This window comes from Hordeum vulgare, chromosome 4H (genome assembly GCF_904849725.1).
Source record: "Hordeum vulgare subsp. vulgare chromosome 4H, MorexV3_pseudomolecules_assembly, whole genome shotgun sequence".
Classification (NCBI taxonomy): domain Eukaryota; kingdom Viridiplantae; phylum Streptophyta; class Magnoliopsida; order Poales; family Poaceae; genus Hordeum; species Hordeum vulgare.
The window spans coordinates 552,431,709-552,443,339 of record NC_058521.1 but is presented as its reverse complement, the minus strand read 5'-3'; the positions used below and the strand labels follow the sequence as shown (position 1 = coordinate 552,443,339).

Below are 11,631 nucleotides of genomic sequence, written 5' to 3'. Positions count from 1 at the left end.
ACTACTTCATAGAAAAAAGGATGTTGAAAGTCTTCCCTAAGTCCATACCACTACCATCAGTGATAGCGAGCAGAGGTGCCAGTGTACCTGAATCGTACTTTGTTCCATTATCCACCGTATCCATGTTTAGCCTCTTCCTCACATCCATGTCCACATCCATCTCTCCACGAAGGTTCTTCACCAGACTCGATGTCATGTACAGGGCCTCATGATCAATCTTCTCCTATCCGGAATCAACCGGGGTGTTTGGGCTTCTAGCCCTCCCCAGGGTACAAGGGCCAACTGCCTTGACATGAACAACTACTCGTGTACGATTAGGAGCATCAACATACTACCAATCCCCGTATTTCAGTTTCTTCTCATCGTGTACTCCCAGCCCACACTCCTTATGCTCATTACCTACTAGGCCACACACACCTTGCAAAACCTGGACAACTTTTCATAGCGAACCAGGTAAACTTGACGTTCGTTCGCACATACAATACTAACAAGTTTCTTAAGGGATTGTTGGATATCATGATTCACCGCCACCCTTACATAATCACCTCGGATGTTGCCATTAAGATGAATCTCCAAGATCTCCCCAACACCCTTCAAGAGTTTCTCCATAATATTCCTCTTGCAATAAGAGTGTGGTAGCTTGTGAATCTAAAGCCAAATTGGCATATGGACGAACACAACATCCTCAGCTTTACTGAAACCATCATACGGGCATAAAAGCACATCCTAGTTACGGAATAACCATGGACCTTGCGTCATGATGCATTCCCAATCCCCCAAGCACGAGGCTTGGACGACGAATCTATTAGGACGAATAGGTCAAAACCTCACGCTCTGCGCCCGATTCCATTCCGCCCTCATATCCTTGTAGAAGGCAGATTGGCTGAAATTCTTCTTGGTGTGTAGCTAGGGCAAGCCACGAGACACTTTCTTGAATCTCAGGATCTTCGTCATCAATCTCTACATCATCAAACTCATCGTCGTTGAGATTCAACTAGTCGAAGAAGTTTTACAGGTCGGGTTTTGCGTCCGTCGTGCCATCGTCGCTCATTGCAGAGTGGACATCCAAGGGGGACGCCATCCGTACACAGTCTAGGGAGTTCGTCGGGGTCGGCGGAGGGCATAGACCAGGGACGATCTAAGCAGGGAAGAACTCGAAGGCGATCGGATCGCCTCGGAGGAGACAAAACCCTAGCCGTAGGAGCATAGGGAAAACGGTTAACCATGATACATCCATTCTAACAAGGCCCAGAAATTTAGGGCGCACTTGATAGGCTGTATAAAGCTTAACCAGGTCCTAGCGGAATGAAAATGGACCGTTTGATTACGGTGCAAAGAGGCTTGGCTCGCATCGACATGAAACTTAAAGCATCCCAACGCATGGCTCGCCGGGAACGCTCGAATCGGCCGTTTCCAACGAGCCAGGATGAGTCGGGCGCAAAATCAAAAGGCGACATGGTGCGGGGGGATTCGATCGGAGATGGCGGGAGGGGGAAACCAGCAGAGGCGGATAATACGAAATATACTCTCGCCATCCTATTTCTTGCTCACCCTAGCTCTAGGACAAATCATCCTCTGTTATTGGCATCGATGGTGATGACGACTCAGATCTGCGACTGCGACAACGACAATGATGGTGGCGTTGGTAGCGGCAGCAATACTCCCCGGCAACGACAATGGCAACTACTTCTCTCCTTCTTCTTCGACTCCATACGGCCATCCTCGGAAGTAAGCTACCCCCTCCCCTCCTCTGTTTGGACCATTTAAGGTTGGTAGCGCCATCGTTGACCGCATCATGGATGCTACTTAGGTTGTCGATGAACAGACGAAGCTTCTATTTCAAACAACATCGTTGATAGCTGTGGTTCACGCCTAGATCTTGTTGGCCCATAAGAGAGTTGTTCGTCGGAATGAGAGACCTCTCATCCGATATGATCCGATGTTACTTCGGGATAAGGAGAGGATGGCGAATCTGAACTACATCTACAACTGCAACGACACATAGGCTCTGTGGATGCTTCGCATGAAAGGAGCTCCTTTCGCCAGGCTTGCGCAAACATTCCGGAACAGGGGGCTGCTAGAATATAACATCCACACCTATGTGGAAGAGTAAGTAGCCATGTTCCTCCATATTGTTGGTCATAACCAAAGGTTCAACATTGTACACAACACCTTTAGGAGGTCAATGGAGACCATCTCCAAATACTTCAAGCAAGTGTTGTATGTTATTGGGGAACTCAGAGGAGAGATGATCGTGTCACCAAGTGTCGGATTCCTACCAAGATTCGCACTAGTGCAAGATGGTATAAATACTTCAAGGTGAGCACTGACGGTATGTTGTTAATGCCTTCATATATTTGTCTTGTTCTATTGTAGACATAACACCATCTTATGATGCCATTGTTGGGGAACGTAGTAATTTCAAATAAATTCCTACGTCATGCAAGGGTCTATCTATGGATAAACAAGCAACGAGTGAAGTAGTAGAGCGTCTTCATACCTTTGAAGATCGCTAAGCGGAAGCGTTTCTAGAACGCGGTTGATGGAGTCGTACTCGCAACGATTCAGATCGCGGTGAATTCCGATCTATGCACCGAACGTCGGTGCCTCCGCGTTCAACACACGTGCAGCCCGGTGACGTCTCCAACGCCTTGATCTAGCAAGGAGGGAGGAGAGGTTGAGGGAGAGCTCCGGCAGCACGACAGCGTGGTGACGGTGGAGTTGTGTGGTAACTCCGACAGGGCTTCGCCAAGCACTAGAAGGACGAGGAGGAGGAGGTGTAGGGCTGCGCCGAGAGAGAGAGAGAAGTTGTCTCAAATCAGCCCCAAACCCTCCACTATTTATAGGAGGAGAGGGAGGAGGGTGTCAACCCTTAGGGTTTTCCACCCTAAGGGGTGCGGCAGCCCATCTAGGGCAAGGGGCGGCGGGCAAGGGTGGAGAGGTGGTGGCACCCTAGGGTGGGCTAGCCCACAACGCCTAGGGTTAGCCCACCACCCTCTCTCTTGCGCCTTGGGCTGGTGGTGGTGGCGCAGCAGCCCACATATGGGCTAGTTCCCATCCACCTTTTGGCCCAAATACCCTTTCGTGGCTGTAGGCCCTTCCTGGTGGACCCCGGAACCCTTCCCGTGGTCCCGGTACATTACCAGTGTCAACCGAAACAATTCCGGCGACCAAATCCTCAGTCCTACATATAATTCTTTACCTCCGAACCATTCCGAAACTCTTCGTGACGTCCGGGATCTGATCCGGGACTCCGAACAACCTTCGGTAACCACGTACACTATTCCCCTATAACCCTAGCGTCATCGAACCTTAAGTGTGTAGACCCTACGGGTTCGGGAAGCATGCAGACATGATCGAGACACATGTCCGATCAATAACCAATAGCGGGGTCTTGATATCCATGTTGGTTCCCACATGTTCCTCGATGATCTCATCGGATGAACCACGATGTCGGGGATTCAATCAATCCCGTATGCAATTCCCTTTGTCTATCGGTATGATACTTGCCCGAGATTCGATCTTCGGTATCCCTATACCTTGTTCAATCTCGTTACCGGCAAGTCTCTTTACTCGTCCCGTAACACATCATCCCGTGGATAACTCCTTAGTCACACTGAGCTCAATATGATGATGGATTACCGAGTGTGCCCGGAGATACCTCTCCGTCACACGGAGTGACAAATCCGAGTCTCGATTCATACAACCCAACAGATACTTTCGGAAATACCTGTAGTGCACCTTTATAATCACCCAATTACATTGTGACGTTTGGTACATCCAAAGCACTCCTACGGTATCCGGGAGTTGCACAATCTCATGGTCTAAGGAAATGATACTTCACATTAGAAAAGCTTTAGCAGACGAACAACACGATCTAGTGCTATGCTTAGGATTGGGTCTTGTCCATCACGTCATTCCCCAATGATGTGATCCCGTTATCAATGACATCCAATGTCCATGATCAGGAAACCATGATCATCTATCGATCAACGAGCTAGTCAACTAGAGGCTCACTAGGGACACATTGTGATCTATATATTCACACATGTATTACGGTTTCCATTTGATACAATTATAGCATGAATAATATACAATTATCATGAATTGGAAATATAATAATAACCACTTTATTATTGCCTCTAGGGCATTTTTCCAACAGTCTCCCACTTGCACTAGAGTTAATAATCTAGTTACATTGTGATGAATCAAACACCCATAGTGTTGTGGTGCTGATCATGCTTCGCCCGTGGAAAGGTTTAGTCAACGGATCCGCGACATTCAAATCCGTAGGTATTTTACAAATATCTATATCTCCATCCTGGATGAATCCATGAATGGAGTTGAAGCGCCGCTTGATGTGCTTGGTCTTCTTGTGAAACCCGGGTTCCTTTTGCAATAGCAATAACTCCAGTTTTGTCACAGAACAGAGTCATCGGGCCCGACGCACTTGGAATCACTCCTAGATCGGTGATGAATTCCTTCATTCAGACTCCTTCATGTGCTGCTTCCGAAGCAACTATGTACTCCGCTTCACATGTAGATGTCACCACGACGCTTTGCTTGCAACGGCACCAGCTAACTGCCCCATTATTCAAAATATACACGTATCCGGTTTGTGACTTGGAGTCGTCCGGATCTGTGTCGAAGCTAGCATCGACGCAACCCTTTACGACGAGCTCTTTGGCACCTCCATAAACGAGAAACATATCTTTAGTCCTTTTCAGGTACTTAAGGATGTTCTTGACCGCTGTCCAGTGATCCACTCTTGGATCACTTTGGTACCTCCCTACCAAACTTATGACAAGGTTCACATCAGGTCTGGTACATAGCATGACATACATAATAGAGCCTATGGCTGAAGCATAGGGGACGATACTCATCTTTTCTCTATCTTCCGTCGTGGTCGGACGTTGAGTCGTACTCAACCTCACACCTTGTAATACAGTCAAGAACCCCTTCTTAGCCTTATCCATATTGAACTTCTTCAATATCTTGTCAAGGTATGTGCTGTGTGAAAGACCTATGAGGCATCTCAATCTATCTCTATAAATCTTGATGCCTAATATGTAAGCAGCTTCTCCAAGGTCCTTCATTGAAAAACTTTTATTCAAATAGGCCTTGATGCTTTCCAATAGTTCTATATCATTTCCCATCAACAATATGTCATCCACATATAATATGAGAAATGCTACAGAGCTCCCACTCACTTGTAAATACATGCTTCTCCATAAGTGTGTACAAACCCAAACGCTTTGACCACCTCATCAAAACGAATGTTCCAACTCCGAGATGCTTGCACCGGCCCATAGATGGAGCGCTGGAGCTTGCATACCTTGTTAGCATTGCTAGGATCGACAAAACCTTTCGGTTGTATCATATATAATTCTTCTTTAAGAAAGCCGTTCATGAATGTTGTTTTGACGTGCATTTGCCAAGTTTCATAATCATAAAATGCGGCAATTGCTAATATGATTCGGACCGACTTCAGCATCGCTACGGGTGAGAAGGTCTCATCGTAGTCAATCCCTTGAACTTGTCGATAACCTTTAGCGACAAGTCGAGCCTTATAGATGATCACATTACCATCCGCGTCAGTCTTCTTATTAAAAATCCATTTATTTTCTATGGCTCATGGTGAGAAGGTCATGGTGTGGAAGTGTTTGAAGGGCATGGTGTGGAAGTGTTTGATAACGAAGCATGAAAAAACAAAAGGTTAGAATGGACTCAGGCAATGTGGGATAACACAGGTTAGACCAGGATCTGAAGAAGAAGAAAAAGAAGAAGAAGAAGAAGAGAAGGATGAGGAGGGGGATGAACTTCCACTTAATTAGCATCGTTGAACTTTCGACGATTCAGCCATATTGACTCTTAATAATTTGTACTATCATTTGTTAGCCGTTAGGATAAACTATCATTTATTTTCTAGCTAAAAGAAGACAGTGTTATGTGCGTGGTAAGGTCACCATAGTTAAAAGTGATGATTACATCTTTAGGCCGTTGCAATCAAACAACGTGTTATTTGTCTAACAACAGCAAAGCGGACAACCATATACGTATATGTTGTTTTTTAGCCTGCATTAGCTCAGCCAGGCCCAATCGAAGCAGGCATGCAAAATGCACTCAAAGAGAGTTGTGAACCAAACGTGTCCTTGGAAGCTGCGGGGCAATGTTAGGGTTTGAAACATGAAATTTTCAGAAGAAAAACGGAACACCGCGAACCCGGGGCGGGAGAACTAACATGTCATTGCAAGACCATTTCAGCAAGTGGGGATAAACAATTTAGGCGCCTATAGTTCTGGCCCTGGCCACAAATTCCACAAACCCACGTCGTCGTCGTAGCGTCAGCGTCAATGACAGCTAATTAGTGGAGGCTTTCCATTGGCATCAGGCAATGCACATGATCATAGACCATCTTAGAAGTAGTAGGCACACAAAGCGGCCGTGACCAAGACCACCATCTCCAGCAGAGAAAAAAACAAGCGCGAAAAAACGAAGGCAGAAAGGAGAGGCAGGCAAGGCAAGGCAATACCTGTCAGCCGAGTGCCGTTGGCCCATCGCAGCATAAACATGGCCTCACCTCATGTGAGCGAACATCAGATCAGTTGAGATAATGTTGTAAACTACAAGTCAAAAAATACCACATGGAGGCGATAATGCTTTAATATGAACTGGTGGCTGCGGGGCAAAGACACCAGCATGGATTAGTGGCCATCCTGAGGAGGCAAAAAATTAAGGCCTAATGATGCGTCGCAGCCGATTTGGCGACATGCTAATCATGCGCCAGCACGTAATCGTTAGGTCTTGATGCCCTTTCGGGAAAGAGGTGACAAATTTGGTGATGGGCGATGACATGAGGCTCGTCAACCGCTCAGCAATATAAACCAGGTCAAATAAATTAAGTACCAGAGGAATTTTTATTGCGGAAATGACAAAAGGATCAAGTAGAAAAATAGGTGTGACGACATAACAATAGGATTCATTATTGTGTAGATTACTTAATGACGCAGCACCACAACAGGCTGACAGCGTTGGTCTTGGCTTGGCCCTACACAGAAGCAGAGCGGAAAGCAACACTAAACCAAGAAGCCAGTATCACTTATTTTCAATTAATCCCGTTCATGGATTAAAGACAACTAAATAAAGGGATCATGTTTCAGGATTGGATTTGTCAAAGCTAATAAAATTAACATGTATGAGCAAGTATGCAACCATAAGTCATCTATTAGTTGCTTATTTTGATCCTTTCTCATATCTGACCTCATCAAAAACTATATCATATCACTTTTTATTTCACTTTTTTATGGTTGAGGCTGAGGGGTGTAAGATTTTCCACACACTATGCCTGTAGGTAGGATAGGGCTTTCTATCCCAAAACCTACAAGCATGAAGCTGAAAATTGAGGGTTAGAAACTCAAGGTTTTTTTATTAAAAAAACATAGTAAATCAAATAATCACGAATACAAGTGTACCCAGGAAACATGAAGACCACCGATGATCATTTAAATTTTGCTCAATGAGTATACATCAATGCAGCCATGAACATCCATTATTTGTTAGCTTTATGTTATAATCATAAAAGGTTGGATTCCGTGAACCTATTTGCATACAACAAGACTTAAGTTATTCCTAGAGCTAGCTCGTCCTTTAGGGCTTAGGTTACGTTAAACTGGGAGCTAAGCTGTATGTACCTTATTTGGCCAGTCAAATTCAGTTCACTAGAAAACCTATAGTTGCAAGGAAATGTTATGTGAAGTTCCAAATATTTAAGCATATAGTCACAAGTATTAGACTGAAAAGCATATGAAAGACTAGTTTTCTAAAAGAGAACTTGTGTGTTAATGACGGAAACTGACTGGAATACATAAATAACCAGGATAGTCCTCATTCCAAAATGTCTGCAATAGAAAATATTGAAGATGCACAATGAATATGGTTTTGAAAATGAAACAGTGGTGGTAGAGTAATTGATATGTGCTTCATTCGTATGCTTAAAGACAGACAGGTGATATGCTCACTAAAGAAACAGTTGCATACTTGAATGCTCTAATGGTGCCTATCTGAGTGTTGTTAATTACCATCCAGGAATGGGAATTCTTCGTTAAAATGTCAATGACCCATTCAATATATTTTCTACTTTCAGCAACATCATCAGCTAACAAACAAATAAAGTTAGCTCTGATGGGCTGTTAAAAAACAGAGTAAAATGTGGGCATTGAGTCGGGGAACACATTCTGGATAGGGGAAAATACATTGTTGGACATGGTCATGCAGTTGATGTTATGTTTTTGCTGCATAGCAAACAAGCTTTGATCGTACTTCCTCAAGCTCAGCATCTTCCATATCATCATAACTTAACCATGAAGATAAGCAGAGATTAACAACATCCGTACCACTAGCAATTGGTGCAAAGTCATCAGAATTTGCAAGTTGTCCAAACTTAAGTATCTTCCCTAGATTGGCAGCAGATGGTTCCTCTGCAAACTTCAGTAAGATGTCTTTCATTGCACTACACCAGATAGGCCGAGCCATCTCCAAGAAGGAGGACAAAGTTGTGATAGCAAGCTTAACTGCTCCAACGTCAGTCTCGTCTTTCGTGCCTTTTCCATGAAAATCTGAACCTCCAAGCTTCAGAAGTCCATACTTCTCAGCTAATTGACTAAACCCTGCAGAGTTAATGCTAATGAATAAATCTTTGGCACATGATAGGAGTATCTCCTTCTATTTTGAATCACCAATTTATGTGGTACAACTGTACAAGCGACGTACATACCATCAACCTTCCCATCACTTCTGTAAACCTCCATAGCATGAAGACCAGCTCTTTTCAAGGACCTAACGATCGCATCCGGATTCTTCAATGACCATGGGTGGGCTAATGCAGATATACCTCCAGTACGGCTAATCATCTGTACCACAGTTTCAGTAAATGGTTCACTCCCTCTGCAGAAAATACACGCACAGTTGTTTACTAAGCCTTTTTCTCAGCATGAAATGCTCAATGGAATGAAGTATTATTTGTATGACTTACGTGGCATATGCAGGACCATCATCACCAAGATACTTATTAAACGCTTGCCTGACATTATCTACATGACCTGCTTCAACCAAAGCCCTTGCAATATGGAGTCGACCAGGTGCCACTCCCTCACCAGCAATCTTAGTAACATGCTCCCACTTTATTGGGACCTTCAAACTGTTTAGCTTTGCCAGCATATTCTTTGCGCGTTGGTATCGCCCGTCTCTAATGTTCAAGAGCATGCTGTCCAACTCATCAAACCTTGATGGGCCACACATACCATAGTATGCAAGAATATGAACGGGTTCACCAGCACCAGGAATTTCCCTTTTAGACAATTAATTTCAGGGTAAGTTATAAGACACAAAGGGGCAAAAGGCAACATATGTATAATGAACAGCGAAAATTGGTAGCCGAAGATATAGTTATTTTTGACAGAAATCAGTTATACCATATCAGACAATATGTTTTGATATTTTCATCAGTAATATAAATACGACAAATACATGAAAGGAGCAAGGTGTTCCTAAGAGGGTCATTTAAGAGGTGATCAGTTTTCATCTATGCAAATAACAGCGCTTGGGATCAGCATTATGACCAGATAAAGCAATAAACTGCTGCTAATAACAATTGATTCAACTCGAATGTTTCACTTTAAATGAGACCTTTTTATGCAATAAGTGCACCAACTCATCGGCAGATTTGTCAATTTCAGGGTCTAGATTTGTGGCTTTGCTGACCGACTAAACACCAGTAGAACCCTCCTATACAGAAACAAGTTAGCTACAACATGGACAACCATAGTTCTACTTCTAACCGACGAGGGCATTTATGCAATATGCTGATTGATTTGTTGCATTGTAATATTTTCGCTAAAAAACTGCACTGTATTGTTTATTTTCACTTTGGACATGAGAAATGCCTCCGTAAGCAAAGTAAAAAAGGCTCTTACCGTGGAGAATGTAGTGCACTAATTTCTACTCCAGGAATTATTCTTATGCCACATTTATGAGCTGAAGACATCGCTTCCGGTATACCAGCCATGGTATCATGATCTGTTAGGGCAAGAACTTTCACCTGCATACCGGCATTTATAATTTAAATTTAATCATTCTTATTTTCAACAATCAAAACCGTGACACCATTTAACAGTAACACTAAACCTGGCAGACACCCATAACAGAAACATTGTGGAAATAAGATACACCGCACCTGGAAATGATCCATGAGAAGAAGAGAAATGGACTTAAACAAATTGATATTTTTGCTTTTTGGGAGGTAAAAAGGAAAAGAAGACAATAATGCATGTTGTGAACTACTCCCTCCGTTCCTAAATATAAGACCTTTTAGATATTGCACTATAAACTACATACGGATGTACATAGATATATTTTAAAGTATAAATTCATTCATTTTGCTTTGTATGTAGTCCATAGTGAAATTTCTAAAAGGTCTTATATTTAGGAACGGAGGGAGTACTACCTAACGCAGTCAGCAGATAGCCACTTCATTTCCACTTTGATGGTGGCTGTGTGCCCATACTGCGGGCATTATCTCTTCTATTATCCTCTTTGTTTTGCCTTTTAAACTTTGACGGAATAATGCAATCATTGAAGGCCGAATAAAGCCCAGTACAGCATTTTAAACAAGTTAACCAAGCCTAGGAGGCCTATACTAAGAAAAATCAAAACAATAAGCACGTTATACATAGGGCGAAAGATCAGGAGGCAATGCTTGTATTCGCTCAACACTGGAAGATGTGCAGGACGGGATAATTTTCCAGGGAGAATCTATACGGCACAGGACAGAAAACGCTAGCAGAACCTCACAAGCATTTTCTCAAACACCTGCCGCGCAAGCAGAGGAGAGGAGAGGAGAGGGGCTGACTGACCCCGTTGCGGTGGGCACGCTCGACTAGAGCGGAGGGGGACAGGAACCCGTCGCTGTGGTTGGAGTGGGAGTGAAGCTCGAACAGCACGTTGGCCCCGCCGCCGCAGGCCATGCGCGCGGCATGGGGCGGCAGGAAGCCGTCCACGGCGGCATCGGCCGTCGAGGGTTCCGGAGGGGGCGTGGGGTGCGCCCAGGAGCGGACGTAGTCGAGGGCCAGGGCCTGGTCGGCGCTGGTCCTCGGCTTCTTCCGGCCCCTGCTCGTCTTCGTCTTCTTCTTGGTTCCCATGGCAGGGTTTGGGAGGTTGTAGTGGCGCAGGCGGCTTCGGTCAAGGGGGGTGAAGGTGAGAGAAGAAGTGGCAAAAATAGCGATTCATCGGCCGTGAACTTTAAATTTGAATTTAATGAGTTTGGTTTGTCTCGTTTCAGTTATTTTCATCTTATACTTACTGTAAGAACGTCCATATGTCGTTACGGACTACAGTATAATGTACCCCCTCCGTTCCTAAATATAAGACATTTTGAAGATTGCACTATAAACTACATACGGATGTATATATACATATTTTAGAGTGTACATTCATTTATTTTGTTCTGTATGTAGTCTCCTAATGAAATCTCTAAAATGTCTTATATTTTGGAACGGAGGGAGTATATAAATAAATAAAACAAATACTCCCTCAGTTCGAAATTACTTATCGCATAAATAAACAAAAATGAATGTA

The 11,631-nt window shown here is 44.0% G+C and overlaps 1 protein-coding gene across 1 annotated transcript; it reads right to left on the bottom strand.

Moving 5' to 3' along the window:
* Positions 1 to 8,101: 8,101 nt before the first annotated feature.
* LOC123449460 (5'-3' exoribonuclease-like) lies at positions 8,102 to 11,246 on the bottom strand. Its single transcript, XM_045126698.1, has 5 exons — positions 10,911 to 11,246; positions 9,972 to 10,096; positions 9,032 to 9,346; positions 8,774 to 8,943; positions 8,102 to 8,666 (listed from the first exon to the last, which is right to left on the bottom strand). The coding sequence occupies exons 1-5, from the start codon at positions 11,193 to 11,195 to the stop codon at positions 8,281 to 8,283; spliced, it is 1,281 nt and encodes a 426-aa protein (XP_044982633.1). The 5' UTR covers positions 11,196 to 11,246; the 3' UTR covers positions 8,102 to 8,280.
* Positions 11,247 to 11,631: the final 385 nt, after the last annotated feature.

Bases quoted from the DNA above. Each gene is read 5' to 3' on its own strand.
- LOC123449460 (XM_045126698.1), bottom strand. From the start codon at position 11,195: ATGGGAACCAAGAAGAAGACGAAGACGAGCAGGGGCCGGAAGAAGCCG. The intron at 10,097-10,910 runs GTCAGTCAGCCC...GCCGGTATGCAG, and splicing joins AGCGTGCCCACCGCAACGGG to GTGAAAGTTCTTGCCCTAAC. The intron at 8,944-9,031 runs GTAAGTCATACA...TATTTTCTGCAG, and splicing joins GATGGTCCTGCATATGCCAC to AGGGAGTGAACCATTTACTG.